This window comes from Maniola jurtina, chromosome 11 (genome assembly GCF_905333055.1).
Source record: "Maniola jurtina chromosome 11, ilManJurt1.1, whole genome shotgun sequence".
Classification (NCBI taxonomy): Eukaryota; Metazoa; Arthropoda; class Insecta; order Lepidoptera; family Nymphalidae; genus Maniola; species Maniola jurtina.
In genome coordinates, this window is record NC_060039.1 from 12,633,857 (window position 1) to 12,656,086 (window position 22,230).

The 22,230-nt window shown below is 36.1% G+C and overlaps 1 protein-coding gene across 2 annotated transcripts in view; it reads left to right on the plus strand.

Annotated features, from left to right (window-relative positions):
• The window catches only part of LOC123869436 (kinesin-like protein CG14535), a 460,509-nt gene that overhangs the window by 384,595 nt on the left and 53,684 nt on the right, over positions 1-22,230 (plus strand). For both annotated transcript variants that reach the window (XM_045912358.1, XM_045912359.1), the window contains one exon: positions 5,758-5,920. In XM_045912358.1, the coding sequence (XP_045768314.1) occupies positions 5,758-5,920 (163 nt within the window). The remainder of the gene's footprint in view (positions 1-5,757; positions 5,921-22,230) is intronic.

Here is a 22,230-nt window from a genome sequence, read left to right on the forward strand (position 1 = left end):
CCACGCGGACAAAATCAGGGGTATCTTTTTCGTAAGTTTGACTTGACCACTTGATCAATGAATCCAGCAGAATCGACTGTGTCTGGTACAGAACGATCGCATCTGTCTACGAGATATTATGGCAAGGTGAATTTCAGAAATGTAAAATAGCGGGGATAAGGCCTTTGATCATTAATTTGTGGATGTAATCGACGTGTTAAACGTCACGCGACTTTTTCGCGAGTGAACGATATTTATGGGGGAGACCTGAATTTCTTTAAAATTCCATAATCATTAGTGCATATTTTACGAAGTTGGTTTGTATTTCTTCAAACCATGGCCATGTTTTTCTCTAAGACTAAAGCTTATACTAGAATTAACTACGATTATAGTTCGTAACGTACCTTTCGGATTTGAGGACATCAGATGAATTGAGGTTACGATTTTTTTTTCAAAAAGACCTACTCGTAACTTGCTTCCTAAAAAGTGGTAACTTGAATTTGACATGACTGCTATACCTGGTTTCTATATGACATGGTACTAGAACATTAAATACTGGCTCGATAAGAAACAAAGACTAAATTGATTCAGAAAAAAATCGTTGCCCAACTTTTGCCGAACAGAATTCCAGCTAAAATCAATCTTTCGAGAACCCGTGATTTTGATAGATTGATTTCATCAATTGATAAAATTCATATATCGGGTTGTACCTTCGAAAAATAATAAAGATCGCACGAAATGCCCGCTAACTTTCATGGTCCAAGGAACATTCTATCAAATGTCAAGAGTCGGCCTTTCCAGATTGTTTTCACCAAAGCCACCGGGCCGTGAAATCAACGCATCATAGGGGCATAAACATCCTTTGAAATTGCAAGATTTCTATCTCTACTCCTCGACATTTTATTCGAAGCTGAGTAGTGAAATTCGCGATGTAAGAGCATAAAAGATTGCGGAGAAATATGACCAAAATATGACAAAATGACTAGCGAGGACGTGGAATCGTTTAGAGTGAATCGCTGTCATGAGTTATGAATAAATATTTTGCAGACTATTCCAACTACAATATACTTAGCGTTTGCGATAACAACGGCCATGAATATTTTTGGCATTCCCATTTGAATTTGGCCTTCTGTATGATGCTTGCTCTTCAAGTATTATATTTTAGGATTCGTTTGCCCTTCGAAATCTGCGTGGAATCTGCTACTGTGCACTAACGCTAAATCAACTACAAATACACAAATTCTTTGAAACAAGTTCCAATTTGCCAAGAGATCACTCTCAATATGACCCTGTCAGCTTAATTGACGAATGCCCAAGTTCGGATGGCCTCTTCGCGAGATTTCTCGAAGGATCTATCAATCGTGTGTCAATTACTCCTCGACTTCAGCTGAAGTTTGTACAAGTCAGTGACCCTTAGCCGTTGCTTAAAACATTTATATTTCATAGAATATCGACTCGGTTTTCCGTATTCGCAGCATAAGTTCTACTTTTAAAAGAGTCCATTTTGGGAATTGATCTTCTATAGGTTATTTTTATTCCGCGTTTCCGTGAGATTTATACAATTATATTTTTTCCTAGATCAACAATAAACTTCGAGAAAACATTTATTCCGATTTTTCAAAATAATTAGTTGAGGTTTTTAAAAATACTGTAAAAATAAATTCTTATTCGGTACTTTATAGGTAGGTATTGTTTCTTGATATAAGTTCAGACAGACAAGTCTAAAAGCTGAGTTTAAACAGTCATTAATTATATTTTAAATCTGCATTGTGCGCACAGTTCAACCAGATTCTTGTTCTAAGCGAGATAACTGTGACTATGGTTAAACGATGTGACCCGACATTTCTGTACAATTTTGACAGATTTGCGCATAGTTAACGTTAATTACTTGGACGAGTTAATCCATCCAAGGATATGAATCAAACATGATTGTCCAATAACGGACACAAAAGAACCATGAGAAATTATACCAAAACTACACGGAAAAATGTGATGCGGACTCAATTAAACTGAAAAAGTTCATTGAAAACGGAAACGTGGAGCTTCCTGTCGCCTTAACCCCCCCAAGAATTCGAAGTCGAAATAAATGGACACTACGTGATGTCCCAAACCTTTTTTACATTTTTCAAAAATTCGCTCCGCGTCAATACCGCGGCATAAAGGGCCTGCAGCTGATGGATGGTTTTTACGTGACTCCTGGCGACGATCCGTATTTTATTTAAGGTTACACTTCTTTACGCGCTTCTTTATGCGAATGTATGCCGCCTTTAAATATTCTATTATTTATTTGTTGTTCTAAGTCTCAATCTAAGCCAGATATTGATTTATCTCTCGATCCTAGCTGCTGCTCGCGATTTCAATAATAACAAATCCCTTAGGGAGTTAAACTCCCTAAGAGGTCGAATTTTCAAAATTCCTTTCTTAGCAGATTGTACGTCATTATAGCAATCTGTATACCATAGATCAGTCAATCAGTCATCTTTTCCTTTTATATATTTAGATAATAGATTGTTAATATATATGATTTAACCAAAACAATAAGTACATAGTAAACTTGTATTTGTTTTAAAAGCTATGACCCTTTAAACAACTCTATTTGAAGCTTTTCTTCGTGCTTAAATAAACCATAATGAGAAATTACAAAATCGCAAAACTATTGCGTTAAAGGCAAACTTTGCTTGATAATAATTTCAAATGTCTTTAGATTATAAAAAAATATTAATTAGGTACTTTGCAAAAAATTAACGTAATATTAAACGTTTATTCACATTGCAGTTCACGTATTACGCATCTTGCTTTTGAGCCCGTAAGTGTTGATTGCAATAGCATGGTCTCACGCTCATGAAGCGAACATGGAGAGTACTCTTAACGCTTCCCGTTCCATCCGAGGCTTAAAATTGAAAATTCTCTCAGTATATTGGAATAGTGACACTCGTGTGCTGGAGCTATATCCGGTTGAATGTTAAGTAGCTATCAGTTCTGCTGGAGAATATCGATTTGAAAAATTGTTTTTCATTCTACAGAAGTGATGTATTTTTGCGAATTCATGACCTACCCTAGAAGTGACTGAAATAAGAATGTTTCTCATACTTTTTGATTGCATCATGTCTTCATGATTTGAACGTCATATCCACAACAAAGTGTTTTCGTAGCACTCTGGTAACTATTTGGTCCTCGGATTTTCTCATTGCGTTTGTAAGTGGAATGCCAGTGAGTGACTTGACTTGGTAGGACCAGAGGCTTGGCTTAGTGGTCAAGCATCTTATCCCCCGTGTGCTACATTTTCAAAATTAAAACTTTTAGTCACGCAAAAAATAATACAAAAACAGAATAAAGACACAATAAAAACTAGCATGTAGCAACGACCTTCGAAATAAGCTCAGCTATCGATACAGAGTAAATCAATGTGCCCTTATCGGGCACACACGAGACACGAAGGGCTTTCTGCCACCAGGCGAGAGTTATCTAAACATTCCCCTATAAGAATGTTAATAGTCCCAAACAATGAACTGGGGGTGGCACGCGATCGCGGCACGCTATGACACGGTGTTTGTCCAAAGCCGCCTTCACCTGTACGTTCAACAACTTATTAGTATTAGGTGGTAAGGCATAACATCTGAATTCATAGACTAGTTATGAAGTTACTATGCGTATAATATACATGCTGATGCTGGCGACTTCTGTTTTAATACAGAAAAATTTAAAACGACAGAAAAACGAGCTCAGCCATAGCAAAATTTTATATTTTAAAGTAGCTTTTAAACAATAAAGTGAATTGGGAAGAAATCTGTTACCTTTTCACGGCCTATTGTCTTAGTCAAAATTTGGTACTGTTCAGTGATAGTTTACATCCCAGAAACGGACATAGGCTTTTGTCCCGGAAAACCAAAAAAGCTTGCAAGGGATTTTTGAAAACCTAAATCCATGCACGAAGTTTTTGGTGTATTTACAAAAAAAAATTGGCAAAGGGGGTTTAGACCCCAGAATCGTCCCCTGGCTACGGCCAGGCTTGTGCTTGACTGCAATCACACCTAAAAGGATGGAAGGATGATGCAGCCTATGGTGGAGCGCGCCTGCCCTGAAGGTATTCAATATTGTGAATATCTAGGTATCAACAATGAATCAACCACTGGTTGCTTCTAAAGGTAAATAAAATCTGGCTAAAAACTAGACGTACCTAAATAATAATAATAATTATAAGTCCAGTGGAAGTACGAGTAGGTAACAATTAATCAAATGTAAAACGTGAAAGTCTCGTTCTAAAAGATATTATTTTTAATATGTCGTTTACATAATTTAAAATTGCATGGTTGGATACGATTCAAGATTAATTTATACTACAAGTATAAATGACTGTTAGTGTAAGCTAATTCATCAAATTTAATTATGCCAAAATAGAAAAAAACGGTCAAGTGCGAGCCCGACTTGCACAGTAAGGGTACCGTACCATCGCACAAAATATAACACGATATAGATTATTTTTCTTTTAATTGCATGAATTTCGCGACCTTGGTTTTTTAGGGTTCCGTACTTCAAAAGGAAAAACGGAACCCTTATAGGATCACTTTGTTGTCGGTCTGTCTGTCTGTCTATCAAGAAACCTATAGGGTACTTCCTGTTGTCCTAGAATCATGAAATTTGGTAGGTAGGTCTTATAGCACAAATACAGGAATAAATCTGAAAACCACGAATTTGTGGTACATCTTTTGAAAAAAAAAAATTAAAATGTGTTTCAATTTTCAAAGTAAGATAACTATATACCAAGTGGGCTACCATATGAAAGGGTACATGCTAAAACAGATTTTTATTTATTTTTATGTATGATAGTTTTTGATTTATCGGGCAAAATGTCGGAAAAAATACCCGAGTACGGAACCCTCAGTGCGCGAGTCTGACTCGCACTTGGCCGGTTTTTATATTATTTGTTGTTACATCAGCAATAGAAATACACACTGATAATTTCGACTCTACATAATACGGTTCATGAGATAGACGGACTAAAGAAGGAAAGCGGAGGCTAGTGTAGGGTCCCTTTGGCACCCCTAGGGTACGCAACCCTAAAAACATGGGTGAATGTTCATACACTTCAGTGGCGTGCCATTTTCCATTAATACTGTTAACAGAAATATTTCACTAGTTACATAGGCTTCTACCCGTTGGAAAATAAATTTCAAAGTTAACTTTGAAGTCAACTGATTAGCGCCTAATGGGATCGTTAATTTGATTTGCTGTAATAACCACAAAAAGGAAAAATTAATTTTACTTACGGAAAATTTTACTTATACTCCCTCAAAATAGTTTCCTCGATGTTCTTAATAGGTTTTTAAAGCTACTAATTACTTTGCATTTCTGAGTAATTAAAAAAACGTATATAATTTATGTGCGCTATCCATTGCCACTTAGCTTCGTAATAAGATGAGCTATTTCAGTTACTCTGGTTCGTTTGAAGATCTTACATAATTTATTTTTCATTTTTATTCGATTCAAGTTAGCCCTTGACTGCAATCTCACCTGGTGGTAAGTGATGATGCAGTCTAAGATGGAAGCAAGCTAACCTGGAAGGAGTATGGGTTTCATTAAACTTAAATACGCCTTTGGTTTTGACACGGCATTGTACCGGAACGCTAAATCGCTTGGCGGCATGGCTTTAAAACAGGGCTCTCTCCGTCACTTACTCCATACAATCGTAGTTCCAATTTCATTTGAATATTAAGCAACCAAAGTCCATGAAATTTTGCAAAACCACAAATAAAAAAAAACTTAACCTCTTTGTTACAGAACAACAAAATGCAGCAGCGGCTCCCCACACCGGGAGCGCAGAAGACGCGAAGAGGAGTCCAGTTCCTCAGGGTTCAGCGCTGCCTTGCACCGCATGCCGCCGCCTCCACCACCCGCCTTGCTGCGGCGACTCGGTGTCAAGGAGCCTACTGGTGTGGGCAAGGTTGGTAGAGCTTAATAGCTCGTTCACACAGGCTGCGTAAGCGTAGACGTAGCGCGTACCATTGCGTTGTAATGTATGGAACGTATGAAACATAGAATACCGCTTGCGTAAAGCGTGGGCGTGTGCATAACGCGGTGTGTTAGAGGTTTACGCGCGTCACTACGCACGTGTCACGTGTACGCAATTGGTGTGAATCGGCGTTTAACTTTCATGAAACCATTATCGTACAGGTACAAATAAAATATCACATGACCCCAAACTGTATTGTATTTCGATAAAGGTAATATTTTATTTTATATCGAAGATTTAGATCTCTTAAACAAAGAACCTAACAACAATTAGTGAGCATCCGGTAGCGCTTAAGAATTAAGTGTCGCTTAAAATAAATTCGAGCCACAATTCGCGCTAATGTGAAGACGAAACGGAGCCGAGTCACGCGCACGTCGATGGGTAAGGCCGATTGTGAACTAACTTACGATTATCTAAAGCTACCTATTCTACCCTATCCAGGGAGAGAAGTTGGTAAATACCTATAGGGTTCTCTTTCTGTTACGAAATGCGAAAGTGTGTCTGTCTGTCTGTCACGTTGTCACGGCCCAACCACTGAACCGATTTTAGGTACAGACTTGGGATACATCCCGGGGAAGGACATAGGCTACTTTTTATCCCGGAAAATCAAAGAGAACCTATGGGATTTAAAAAAAAAAACAAAATCTACACGGGCGGGCACGGGCATATTATATTAGGCAAAAACAAAAAACACACAAAATCGAACCTACATTTACGAGTATGTTGTCCGTACTAGTTGGAACCTATGTTTTCAAAAAACAAAAAATAGGTTTGTTTGTGTTTGGTTGGTCACTCAAGAGGTCAACGCGCACTGATTATTATTTTGTCTTGTCATTTGTATGGGATTACGTAACCGAACGAGCCCTAAATTAACTTCTCTCCGTGGATATAGTACATATTATAGTTTAATAGCTTTAGCTTGTCATTCTAACTGGACTACAGGCCGCAAGGAGTACGGAGCTCACTAATTGGTTGCGTTTAATGAGACAACTGATGATCCACTACTAATAAGAGTCTTTAGCGATGAAAAAGAGACATTACTCTTCTATTAGTTCAAGCTTTTAAGTCTATACTGTATATTTTAATAGCTTTGTTTCAATAGTTTAGATAGCTTGTCATTTCCACTGGACTACAGGCCGCAAGGAGCACGGAGCTCACTAATTGGTTGCGTTTAATGAGACAACTGATGATCCAGCTCTAATGAGGGTCTTTAGCGATGGAGCAGAGATATTACTCTTTTATTAGCTCGGACTTTAAGAAATAAAGACTGCACTTGATGAGATCCCAGATAAATAAATCTCTTTCAAAACGGCGAGGTATTTTAAAGTTTCCTTTATGATTTTGTTAGTGAAATCTTTAACTTTAGAGAAAACAAGCTTATTTCCGCTACTTTGTCCGCGTGGACTACAGAAATTTCAAATCCCTATTTTACCCCCTTGGGGGTTGAATTTTCAAAAATCCTTTCTTAGCGGATGTCTACGTTATAATAGCTATCTGCATGTCGAATTTCAGCCCGATTCGTCCAGTAGTTGAAGCTGTGCGTTGATAGATCAGTCAGTCAATAAGTCAGTCTGAATCTAAATAAGTAAGTATATCTAAATATATAATCAAAAATCTAAATATATAAAAGGAAAAGGTGACTGACTGACTGAATTTAACCCCTAAGGTGGTAAAATAGGGGCTGAAAATTAGTGTAGTCCACGCAGATGAAGTTGCGGGAATAAGCAAGGGCATTCAATCCATCCATACTAATATTATAAATGCGAAAGTGTGTCTGTCTGTCTGTCTGCTACGTTTTCACGGCCCAACCGCTGAACCGATTTTGATGAAATTTGGTACAGACATGGGCTACATCTTGGGGAAGGACATAGGCTACTTTTTATCCCGGAAAATCAAAGAGTTCCTGCGGGATTTAAAAAACCGAAATCCAGGCGGGCGAAGCCGCGGGCATCCTCTAGTGTATTATATGTACTATAGAAAATCCAATAAGCAGGCAATTATACTGCATCAGTGTCTAATCAGAAGTTAAAAACATATTATTACCTGTTGCTTGTAAAATAAGTAGGTTAGCACGAATATTATCGAAGAAGGCAGCAGAGCGGCAAATCCGTTTTCCGCATTACCGAGCCCGCAGGCTTCAAATAGATGAACTTTGCACTTTTACTCCTTTTCCAATAACCAAGACGGCTTGGGGAAATTAGAAAACGATCTGATTTGAAATTTTCGCACCGAATCTTATCAATGTGTAATCAAAGATCATGAGTAGTAAATAGTAGAACCTACGCTATATTTAGGGTTCCGTATATCAAAAGGAAAAACCCTTGTAGGATCACTTTATTGTCCGACCGTCTGTTCGTCTGTCAAGAAAACCTATAGGGTACTTCCCGTTGACCTAGAATCACGAAATTTGGCAGGTAGGTAGGTCTTATAGCACACTTTCTCTTCACTTCTCTTTTACACTCTCTGCGTCTCTCTCTCTCTCACCCCCCCCCCCCCCCCCCCTATTTTTTTCTCTATATCACCATACTCATTTCCATTAATCGTACTTAACATACATACATGATATTATTATAAAAAAAAAAAACAAATTAAGGTTGGTTTTTGTAAGCCCGAATTTTATCAAGTACGATGACCAATCAAGCCTTAACAAGCAATTGCCAAAAATAAGGCTCAGAAAGAAACGATAACTCAGTTAGGAGTGAATTTAATCACCAACTCAACGTCTGTCCGTGAGCCGAATTCGAAATGAGACAATTTCGACCATTAATTGGACCCAGCTCGACCCAAATTGGACAATGAGAATCGAAATCATTTTACTTAGGTAAATTGGAACCTACATTTCCCTCTCTTTGCGTCGTTTTCCTTATTGCTGAGGGTCATGACCCCTTTCCATTAGTCAAAATCAAAATGAAAATTTATTTATTTCGTGTAGGACAACACTAGTATCTCTGCTACGTCTGAGACTCTAACTTCGTTTAATCCTAAATGGTATTTCTTGGACTGTAGTAATAAAATGATGTGATGTTTTGTATAGCGGTAGTTGATGGGGCTAGAATTCATTATTAAAGAAAATCGACTCTTCGAATCGGCACAAAAAATTACTCATTTTACATGGCACTCGTCTTCCACCGTACTTGTTATATCCATTTCAGTGGCTTGAATTCGAATTCAAATTCAAAATATTTTTATTCAATTAGACTTTTACAAGTTCTTTTGAATCGTCAAAAACATCTTCCACTTGTATTGAATACGTCTTCCAGGTTTATAGTATTTCTTATCTTTCTTTACTAGAACACCGTTGACCTACAGTCTGAGCTAAACTGTCACAGGCAATAGAAATACCATAAAAAGGAATGCATTTCTAATCTTCATTTCTATTTCAGACCAACGCGGTGTAGACCCACGCGAATGGCTAAAAAGTGGTATAAAAAATTTCGCTCAAAGCCGTAACGGCGCGAAATTTGCAATTCAGGAAATAATCTATGGCCACGATAAGGCCGTAGAACGCGGCCGCAAAAACATAGCCACGTGGAGGCTTAAGATAACAGGATTTGGTGAACGTTCAGTAAAGGCAGTTTTTACTATTTGAGGGCTTTTAATCACTTTTTATGCGTTCAGTTTTCAATACTCTCAATATACAGGGTGTAACCAGATCGCTAGCAAAAACTTAGCATTATTATTATACCTACTACCTAAACACAACCCAATGCCAGTAACCTTAATAAATAAATTGCCTTATTTTCTAGTTTTAGTGATTTAGTATTTTTCAAACCCGCAATGCATAGAGTGCAATATTCGAGTCAATACCCTACCTACGACGCGCAATTGACTCCGAGCGGCGTACTTACGCAACGTTCGGTGTCCCCTAGCGTCAGTCAGATGTTTTATTTATAATATATTGTGAACTTATAAAAATACAGGATTTTTAATTTTATATTCGCGTTTTTTTTTTGTGGTAACTTATCAGTAATCATCGCCTGATATCGCATCGGAGTATTATCGCCTGTTTTCGCTTTTAACTTAGTTTAGTGCAATTTTTTTAATGTGCTTTAAAAAGGTCTTTCGAGTCTAATTTTACTGAACGAACAACAATTAGTGAGAATCTCTCCCATAGCTTTAGCAACGCTTTGTAGATACAATACATAAGCCGTGAAAAATCATTGTTGCATTGATTGCACTTGAACAGCAGGTTAGAATTACAGTTGAAAAGAGACTGTGTTCACGCAATTATTGTGTCCTATGCCTCACAAAATTGAGTACACGCGTTCCAAAGAAGTTGAAAGGTGTAAATCTAGCGCTATCCTTTTCCGCGCCAAGCATTATGAAAGGAATAACAATACTTTTAAACTAGTAATTTTTGCTCAATTCAGAGTTTGTAGTGTATTTCGAGACAGGCAAAACCAATATAATGCGCTGTCGTGTACAAATCAATGTTACCAAATCACATCACACTAATATTATAAAGGCGAAAGTTTCTATGTACGTATGTTTGTATATTTATTATTCTTTCGCGCAAAAACGGACTGGCTTAAATTCAGAATGGAAATATATTATACCCTGAATTAACACATTTTATCCTGGAAAATCAATTCCCACAGGATTTTTAAAAATCTATATCCACGCGAAAGAAGTCGCGGGCATCCTCTAGTAAAATATAAAATCTGTTATTGGTATAGCTATAGAAAAATAAAAGGTCCCCTTTGAGAACATTTAAAGTAAACTGCAACACAAAACAACACTTAAACTAGATCCAAAGCGCCTTTTGCTGTCAATTTGTACCGACCAATGAGATCTTGGACGTTGCCCACGGGATTAAACTTCTTATTGATTCGACCCTTTTTTATTTACATCCGCCCAAGACATGAGTGACAGAGATAAGAAGGGAGTAAACAAGTGTGACCTAAGTCCTAATTTAAATATTTAGTTCTAAATTCAAATTCAAATTCAAATATTTTTCTGTCATTCTGGCTAATCTGTGGCTCGAATGACAACTATTTTTTTTTATTTATTTATTTATTTGACCACTTAAAACTATCATTAAAGGCTAACCTAATGCGATAGCTAAATACTAATCACTTTACAATTCATGTACTATTTCAGAATTACCTCTGTATTTTTTTTAATGTTCAACAACCCACGTACTGATGATGATAATATTTTACTTCTAGGTACTACCATTTTCTCAAATTGCCATTCTCTCTCTTTAAAATGTATGTGAGTAAAAGAACATGAGTGGCCAATGGATTTCTTTTCAGACACATCAAAGTCAAATGTTATTCTAAGTTTATTTTACTACATAATTTATGTACATTCTTTGCCATGATGAAACACTACTAATAAATAAATAAATGTTTCTCATAAATATTTAAAACAATATATAATTATTTCTCATAAGCTTGTGTAAGTGATCAAAACCTAGGACTTTTCTTTTAGTCCACCCCGTAATCCGTTGAACTACTGTGGCTTTTGAGAATGCACGTTTTTATTGACGACTCTTTATGCTTAAGTAAAAAAACCGGCCAAGTGAGAGTCAGACTCACGCACCGAGGGTTCCGTACTCAGGTATTTTTTCCGTCATCCGGACAGATGGACAGACAACAAAGTGATCCTATAAGGGTTTCTTTTGAGGTACGGAACCCTAAAAATCATGTTTTCGTCGCTATTTCTTGCAACTTGGACCCTGCTTGCCTACGAGTACAGATGATTTATATACAGTAGAGGGTCTGCGTTATTGATACGGATTACAGGCCTACATCTTTCTTTCCTCTTTGATGTGCACGTGAGCTTGGAACGTATCAATTTGCCTTGTTTTCGATGTTCTCTGCAGCATTTTTCCAGCAAAACGTAAGGAATACGTAATTTACACACAGTAGGTAAAATACTCGACTAAGTTGGGGCACGTACCTACCTATAAATTTTAAACGTTATATGCGTTTTAAATAACAAAATAAGTACCACTTACTTTGAAGGTAAAAGAAAACATCGTGAGGAAACCTGCATGCCTGAAAGTTCTTCAACAAGTAGCTTTTCATCTCAAGAGTCACTCATCAGGTCTTTAACAAAATCCATGAAAAAAATAAACCGGCCAACTGCGAGTCAGACTCGCGCACTGAGGGTTCCGTACTCGGGTATTTTTTCCAACATTTTGCACGATAAATTAAAAACTATTGTACATAAAAATAAATAAAAATCTGTTTTAGGATGTACAGGTAAAGTCCTTTCTTATGATATCTCACTTGATATAGTTGTCTTATTTTGAAAATAAAAACATTTTTTTTTAATGATATAACAACAAATTCACGGTTTTCAAATTTATTTCTGTACTTGTTCTATAAGACCTACCTACCTACCAAATTTCATGACTCTAGGTCAACGGGAAGTACATACCCTATAGGTTTCTTGACAGACAGACAGACAACAAAGTGATCCTATAAGGGTTCCGTTTTTCCTTTTGAGGTACGGAACCCTAAAAAAATACATCATAGATCATGTTTCGTTGCAGCATGATTGAAGGGCAACAAACAAACATAAATCCGCATTTATAATAATACTGGCTGATGCCGGCAACTTCGCATGGATTTAGGTTTTAAAAATCCTGTGAAAATTCTTTTTTCCCGGCATAAATTGTAGCCTATGTCACTCACTAACCCATGTAAAAACCATGTCGATCTGTTGCACTGTTTCAACGTGATTCACGGACAAGCCAACGAACAAACACACTTTTGCATTTATAATATGGACTATGTACTGATATAGAAAATATTATGGCATTATGGAGTACCTATTACCGCTGCTCTAGATAGGTTACGAAGGTTTTATTAATAAATTCATATCTTTCTCGAGAGTACTCGAACTCTATCATATGGGTCGTATCCAATAAATGGAAATATTCGGCTTGTCCGGCCAATACACATTCCGCATATCCCAAATAATATTATAATAACAACGTGGGATGATAATAATAATAGGCACTATCAGAATATTATGATATTGATAATGTTCTGTTTAAATAAATAAATAAATGAATAAAATAAATACCTACTTAGTCATTTATTTGAGGCAATTTTTTAAATTAAAAATATAAAATTGAATAAAATAGAAAAGGTTTTAATTTTAAAAAATAATATAAAAATGAAATAAAATTAGTAAAATTATTTATATTTTACTAACCCGTTGTTGGGTCCTTTTTATCTTTACTTTTAAACTAGCTGATGCCCGCAGCTTCGCCCGCGTGGATTGGTCAGATCCCCTGCAGCATCAGGATTGAGGAGTTAGACTCCAAATTTTTTATGAAACAATGTCGCGAAGTTCCTCTATCGATTAAAAAAGAAATGACGCAAATCGGTTCAGAAATCTCGGAGATTTCGGTGTACATAGGTAGAAAAACACAACTCCCTTTTTGAAAGTCGGTTAAAAAAGTAGCCTATGTTACTCCCTGGTCAATTCTCTACTTGTCTGTGAAAACCCCGTCAAAATCAGTCCAGCCGTTCCGAAGATTAGCCTTTTCAAACAGACAGACAGACAGACAGACAGACAGACAAAAATTTTAAAAACGTGTGATTCAGTGTTGGTATCGTTCAAATAACCATATGAGCTTAATATGAGGTAGTTATTTCGAAATTACAGACAGACACTCCAATTTTATTTATTAGTATAGATTGAATAAAATACAAGGTAAAATTTAAATAGGATAGCAATTTAGCAGCAATAGTAATAAATAGACGGTTTAAAGACAAGGTTTTCTTTTGCAGAATAAAATTTAACAGCTGTTGCAACTTGCAAGTAGCGAAGAATCGTTATTTATATGTGCGTTTACTGCAAGTTTAGCGCTATAGCGGGCGGGAGCAGTGAATATGAACGTTACAGACCTAATAAAGCCTGTCTAAAGTTTGCCACTAACCCGTTGTTGGTGTTTTTTTATCTTTACAAAATTGAATGCAATAACAATATAACGAAAAATTTAAATAGGGTAGGGAAAGTTCACAATAAAAAAGTAGGTATTACTAATAATACTTTCTTAAAGCCTGTCTCAAGATTGCCACTAGCCCCATATATAACATTTATAACTTCATTTATGTTTACAAAACCATAATGAAATAGCAGTCAAACAGTTTTAAAAGCTCGCATTAAGCAAGGCTTTCTTTTGCAGAATAAAACTTAACAGCTGTTGCAAGTAGCAAAGAATCGTTATTTATATGTGCGTTTACTGCAAGTTTAGCGCTAAAGCGGGCGGGAGCAGTGAATATGAACGTTACAGACCTAATAAAGCCTGTCTAAAGTTTGCCACTAACCCGTTGTTGGCGTTTTTATCAAATTACCCGCACTTGGCGGACCGCCAGCGTAGCTTCGCGCTCGAAATATTTAACAATGAACTTTTATTTATTATTTATTTGTGACGTATGTTTCATATTTAAACAGTGTCTATTATATTAGTATTAACTTTGTTTTATTTATGTTTCTGTGTTCCAAAGTGATCTTACCTTACGGACAATTTAGGAGAAAATAAACTGGGCCTTATATTTTTTTAAAAAGGTTGTGCATGCATCTAATCTCCATTTACTTATTTCTTAGAAGATACTTCGAAAGTTTCGACAGTGTTTTTTTTTGCGTTGATTTACCTTCAAGTTAGATCACAATAAGGTACCTACGTTACGTAGGTACTCACTTTTCGAAATTCCTTTACCTTCAACTTTTAAGTGTGGTCAAATAAGTTCCTCAAAAGTGTAAGGCTCTTAACTATGTAACTCAAAAATATAATAACTTAGGTTTAGTTTAGGTTACGAAAAAGATGACTTTTATTTTTGAATACTCAAAAGTTTCACAAAAGTTTTGAGTTTTTCACTAAGTTTTCGTCTCTGACTAATGTTTTCACAACTAATTAAAACTTCCCCGTCCGAGTGTACAAGTCATTCACTCAACACAAACTAATGGCAGCCATTAACTTTGCTCGTTCATTCGGACTGGATTTAAACCGTCCTTTGTCAGTGCCCTTTGAAGTTTGCTTTGTAATAGTTTACTACTCTTCAATGCTGTTTTTGACCCCCGACCCAAAAAGAGGGGTGTTATAAGTTTGACGTGTGTATCTGTGTATCTGTGTATCTGTCTGTGGCACCGTAGCGCCTAAACTAATGAACCGATTTTAATTTAGTTTTTTTTTGTTTGAAAAGTGTCTTGATCGAGAGTGTTCTTACCTATAATTCAAGAAAATCGGTTCAGCCGTTTGAAAGTTATCAGCTCTTTTCTAGTTACTGTAACCTTCACTTGTCGGGGGTGTTATAAATTTTTAATTTACACTTGTTACTATAAGCACCACGACCTAGTATTTTCCCGATGTTTGAGAACTAGCTGCTAAACTAAAAGGTAGATAATTTTTTTTTTATTTTTTTTTATTTAGTGCCTCTAACACAGAAAGGTATAGAAAAGAAAGAAGAAAAAAGAAATACCTATCCGGAAATATATGTACCGATAGTTCCGAAAGCATAGGTTGGTTGCGGTTGTTGAAACGTTTTCTCAAGTCGACACTAATGAGTATAGACCATACCAGACTTCTTACGCGCCATTTTAACTTTATGGATCAACTAAAATCGTACTTTTGACATGATATTTGTCACGTAAAGTTAAAATGGCGCGTAAGAAGTTATTTTGTACGCGTTATAACCAAACTTTAGATAGGGGCTTCTATTCTTCTCAATCTTTCCACCAACACACCTTTCACCAAAGGTTGCCGGGTGGAAATCGCTCTGAGCAATAAGGCCGCCTTTGCATACAATTGTTTCTAGTTTTTTCTGTTTCATCCTTTTGTGTTTATTATTTCATGTTTTGTGTGCATTAAAGTTTTTATCTATCTATCTATCTTTCTTTCCATTTTTCTTCCTTTCCTGCATTCTTATTAAAATACCAAAGAATTGCCTACTAGATTATCTTTAATAATTACATTTTTAATTAAATCTGTACACACTCTTTTTCCACCTTAGCGCAGCATGTTGTTTTACTATTAACCAGTTTGTTATAAATTAGTTTAGAAAACAAAATCCAGTTAAAATCGCCAGTTTTAATTAATTCAACGCTATACACAAACAAAGGAAATTTTAAATGGTAATTTGGTATTGTTTAGTTTCACAGTGAATTTTCAGTCACCTATGTTATAAAAAAACTGGTCAAGTGTGTGCCGGAACCCGCATGACGTAGGGTTCCGTAGTCAGCCTAATTGCTAAGAAGTGTTGCGGTCACTGCTTCTTAAACGACAGTTTTTTTTCCCAAAAACTGTCTGAGAAATTTCAGATAGTTTGACAGTAATGAATTTGAAATACCGACTCAAGTCTATTATAACCCAGGGGGTAAACCAAAAAAAGCTAAGCGTAGGTCCTCAGCCCGACTTTTTTTTTCAAAATTTCAGAGGATGTGGCAGTAATAACTCTACTTCTGTAACTGTACTTTTCAATTTTACAGCTCTTATAATTTATTTTTAAAATGGTTGTGACACATAGACATACCTATATACCTATCTAGAACTGGACGATACTATAAGGGTTCATTCTTTTACTACGGTACTCTAAAAACGCGTTACGTTGTTGCTGAGGGTTAAAAAAGATTAACTCGATCAGCGATACTGGCTCAAACAAAGTAAAAAGCATAAAACGAAACGTATGAGCAGTGACAAAGTGTCACAGCGCAGTTCATATGCGTTCACATCCCGCGCGAGCTCACTTAATGGCGTGGCATTTGTTACCGAGCTATATCGTTTACACGTACAGACGAAAACGTGGAGATTCGTTACAGTGTCAATAGCAAGCATTGTACAGTTTTATCTTCTTTCTAAATTTATAAAACTAGCTTTTGCAACTCAATTATTAAACGAAACTTAATTCACTTCAATATTACAGTGGAGACGAACTCAGTAATCAAATAAAACTACTTATCTTTCACTTCAATATCACAGTGGAGCAAACTCAATAATCAAACAAAACCATTCATCTTTCACCTCAATACACAGTAGAGACGATCTCAATAATTAAATAAAACTATTCATCTTTCACTTCGATATCACAGTGGAGACGAACTCAATAATCAAACAAAACCATTCATCTTTCACCTCAATACACAGTAGAGACGATCTCAATAATTAAATAAAACTATTCATCTTTCACCTCGATATCACAGTGGAGACGAACTCAATAATCAAACAAAACTATTTATCTTTCACTTCAATATCACAGTGGAGACGAACTCAATAAACAAACAAAACTATTCAACTTTCACTTCAATATCACAGTGGACAGTAATCAAGTAAAACTATTTATCTTTCACTTCAATATCACAGTGGAGCGAACTCAATAAACAAACAAAACTATTCATCTTTCACCTCAATATCACAGTGGAGACGAATTCAATAATCAAACAAAACTATTCATCTTTCACTTCAATATCACAGTGGAGACGAACTCAATATTCAAATAAAACTATTTATCTTTTACCTCAATATCACTTTGGAGACGAACTCAATAAATAAACAAAACTATTCACCTTTTACTTCAATATCACAGTGGAGCGAACTCAATAAACAAACAAAACTATTCATCTTTCACCTCAATATCACAGTGGAGACGAACTCAATAAACAAACAAAACTATTCAACTTTCACTTCAATATCACAGTGGACAGTAATCAAGTAAAACTATTTATCTTTCACTTCAATATCACAGTGGAGCGAACTCAATAAACAAACAAAACTATTCATCTTTCACCTCAATATCACAGTGGAGACGAATTCAATAATCAAACAAAACTATTCATCTTTCACTTCAATATCACAGTGGAGACGAACTCAATAATCAAACAAGACTATTCATCTTTCACTTCAATATCGCAGTGGAGACGGTTTGAAAAACAATAGAGTAAAATGTAATAAAGAGAGGCAAGGTCGAAAGCCGCCCGTTAATCAATTACCCGGTCGTTTTCACTCGAATTATCACCGGTTTCTTTTCACGTACTGCGGAGCCATTAAAACAGCGGGTTTTTAACCGACTTCAAAAAAGAAGGAGGTTCTCAATTCATCGGAATCTTTTTTTTTTATACGTATGTTCCCCGATTACTCAAAGACGCCTGGACCGATTTGGAATTCTTCTTTTGTTTTAAAGGATATACTTTGCAGGTGGTCGGAGATCGAAAACAGAACTCCTCAATGGATAAGAGCAGCATGCAAACTGCACAAAATTTACTACATAGTCCAGAATAATTAAAAATTAAATGTCAAAATGTACTATGTAGTAAGAAACGAGTTAAATGAATCGCTTTTTTCGCGACCCGATCAGTTGAGCGGCTTTCCAACTCCACTCAGAATGTTTTTTTTATTATTATAGTCGTATGATTGACCCCCTAGTTCACTCTGCCCCCGTTCACACTTCTGACGGAATCCGCTTGGAAGTTCATCAATATCAATATTGAATCGTACTTTCATTTGGACGATGTTTTAATTGACGTTTATAGTAGACTAGCCGATGCGACTTTGCCCGCGTGGATTTAGGTTTTTCGAAATCCCGTGGGAACTCTTTGATTTTTCGGGATAAAAAGTAGCCTATGTGCTAATCCAGGATATTATCTATCTCCGTTCCAAATTTCAGCCAAATCCGTCTAGTACTTTTTGCATGAAGGAGTAACAAACATACGTACACACACACACACACACACATACACACAAACTTTCACCTTTATAATATTAGTGTGATGCACGTTTTTGTCACATTGCATTTTAATTTTAATTTTTTTCCAGGGAAGGTACTTGGAGCGCTCTCTTTTCAAACTTGGCGCGTTTGGAACCCTCGTAGCTTTAGTTGAAAATTAAGTAATTAATTATCGTCACTACATCATTGTATTGCAAATTCAGCAATTGACAATCAGAAAGAGTACAATTAATTTTTGTGCCCAATTTGAATAAATAATTTGACTTTTTACCTTTTGACTTTTGCCCTATACGTTGGAATATTTAGGTACCGGCCGAACTCAATGAAATTTTGTAGACTAGTTAAAAAAACAAATATCCAAATCTGTGGTTTGCAAGATCTCCGTAAAAATATTTCAAAGCTATAGCTCAAAAATTTATATGTAAATTTTAAGCCCTTAATAACTTTGAATGCTTAAGTACCATTTTAATACACTCTTTAAGAATAAGTACACATACCGGCCTCTTACATCGTATGTGCTAGACACGTCATTATAATTTTTAATATACCTAGGTAAATGCCTTTAGTTAGTTGAATACCTACTACTTGCAAATTGCAGGAAAATAAAGTACCTAGGTTCCTAAATAGTAAAATTTAACTTTAAATAGGATCGCAAAGTGTACTTGGCAAACAACTCCAGAATTTAACCAAGGGTAGTTAGTGATGGGCGTATAACTGTAGATTTGAATTAGACTCGACTAATTAACTTACGTAATGGTACAAAAATATTAAAAAAAAAGAGGTTCCGACGAATTGATAACATCCTTCCTTTTTGAAGTCGGTTAAAAACAATCATCATCATGATCAACCGATAGAAGTCCACCGCTGGGCAAAGGTCTCTTGTAGAGATTTCCACACGCCCCTGTCTTGCACGGCTCCCTGCGACTGGTTTTATTTCGCCTGTCTACCTAGTCACTAGTGGGAGGTCTTCCAACGCTGCATTTTCCAGTGCGAGGTCACATTCTGGCACCTAGGGACCCCGGCGTCTATCGGTTTTTCGAACTATGTGCCTTGCCCATTGCCATTTAACTTCGCAACCCGTTTAGCTATGTTGGTTACTCTGGTTCCTATGAACCAATATATTTTACAAAATTGTAGCTATTTTTAAATAAGTTCTGCTTTTTTACTTAATAACTGGGTGATTTTAAAAGCTCTTTGATTTCCCGGGATATAAAGTAGCCTCTGTTATATACGTAGCCTAATCACACAACTTCATGGCTGACTTATAAACAGTTTAAGTTTAAATCACGATATGAGATTCGATTACCGAAATAGTAATATATTAGTCACATCACTATTAGTAAGCTGTAGCTTCAGGTAGAGCTAAATGTACCTATTGTAGTTTCCACGAACACAAATACTTGGTGACAATTTATAGCTGCCTGCAGCTAATAAGTCAGCCAGGAAACTACTAACACCTATGTAAGATTTAACTATTGATTTACTAGACTTGGCGATGAAAATGTACTATTAAGCCGGGAATACACATAGCGTGCTATGCAAACGTGTGCGACATGGCTCATAGGTGTCTATTAGATTTTGCTATCAGATTGGTTTGCAGTAGGTACAAATATCTGGATACTTCTCTGTTCCATCAATTAGCGCTCATGATCCTAATAATCATTAGATATGAGTGATGATTGAAGACTCCATGGATGCCTAGAAGTTTTAATAGGGGCAATTGAAACTGCTTAAAAACGTTCATACTCCGAAGCAAGTATTGCACCGATGTCACGCGCTTCCGTGTAAATGTACGCAAAAAGTGTGTTTCAGGCTTAAGATTGCGTGTAGATATCACTAAATTGTCAGCACTTAAAAATTGTAACGAAAACGCTCGGTGACAATTTTACGTGCAATAAGTAATTTAAAATGTAACAAGTGTAAATTAAAAATTTATAACACCCCCGACGATCCAAAGTATTTGAGTTTTCCAAAACATCATTTTCAAATAAATAATTATGTATTTAGGCAACGTCCATCTTGACAGCTTGACATTTGTCTATTGACATAATATTAAGAACCTAACGGTTATCTAATCTTCTTTTCTACAAGAAAACTAGAAAAGAGCTGATAACTCTTAAACGGCTGAACCAATTTTTTTAGATTATAGCTAAGAACACTCTCGATCAAGCCACCTTTCAAACAAAAAAAAACTAAATTAAAATCGGTTCATTCGTTTAGGCGCTACGATGCCACGGACAGATACACAGATACACAGATACACAGATACACAGATACACAGATACACAGATACACAGATACACAGATACACAGACACACAGATACACAGATACACACGTCAAACTTATAACACCCCTCTTTTTGGGTCGGGGGTTAAAAATAAAAGGAATTATGAGCGTGGCTGTTGTTTTTATTAATGCCAGTCGATTAATTAGACGATAATGTTTCGTATTGTTACGAGTACAAAAACAGGTTGATTTATGTTCACTATGTACCTACCTACGCCAAATAGGTAAAGCGAGTATTAAATCGTAGTATTTTTTACAGTTTACAAGTTTCCAAAGATAAAATTACTTGAGGATTCTACTCTTAAATCTAATTTATGACCAACTTCGTCTGCGTAGGCTTTTTGAAAATTCCGTGGGAACCCCTTAATTTTCCGGAATAGAAAGTACGTTTTGTCCATCTCCCGGCCAGGGCAAAGGCTTGGCCCATTCGAATCATTCTTTGCTATAAGAAGCTCATCTTGAAAATCGCTTTCTCTTAAAACTTAACCTATTTAATAAACCTCAATGATGTTGTGGGTCTATTAGACCCGACACTAATAATAACTTCAGCCGTTTGCAATAGAGATAGCTTATAAGCAACTTAACAAACCTACATTCAGGGACAATGCCCCTATCTGATACAAATATGAAACCAATTTTATTATCGAAATAAAATCTGGCGTTGCGTATCGCTTTATGATGTTAGCCAATTTAGATCTAATTAGGTATAAATATTAAATATCCAGATCACACCTGCCGGGAACTGAACCCCAGGCCAGGCAGGACAGAATTTATAGGAACTCTCACTTATTACTTACAGACCCCAGCATTCAGCACTGCACTATAGAATTGGTTAGAGTATGATGAAAATCGCTTTTTCTTAAAACTTAACCCACAAAATAAGCCCCAATATCGTTGTGGGTCTATAAGACCTCACACTAATTAATTTCAGCCGTTTGCGGTAGTAATAAGCTTATCAAACGTACATCCCCGGACAATGGGGCCATCCGATACGAATATGAAACCAATTATCGAAATAATATCGTCGTTTTGTATCGCTTTATGCGTTTAGGGGTTAGATGGAGGTTTTATGACAGGGGTCCCTAATTACTTGGCTTTTGTGCTGAGATTTATCTGTTTGTTTTACGAAAGTAATTATTTTTATCTTAATTATCTTCACAAATAATAAAGTTAGTATTTTAAAAAAGATTAAATGTTCTGACGAGTACAATAGGTCTAGTTTTGATCCAGTTTATGAACCAAACTACTGTTAAAAGTCACCAAAATATTTTTA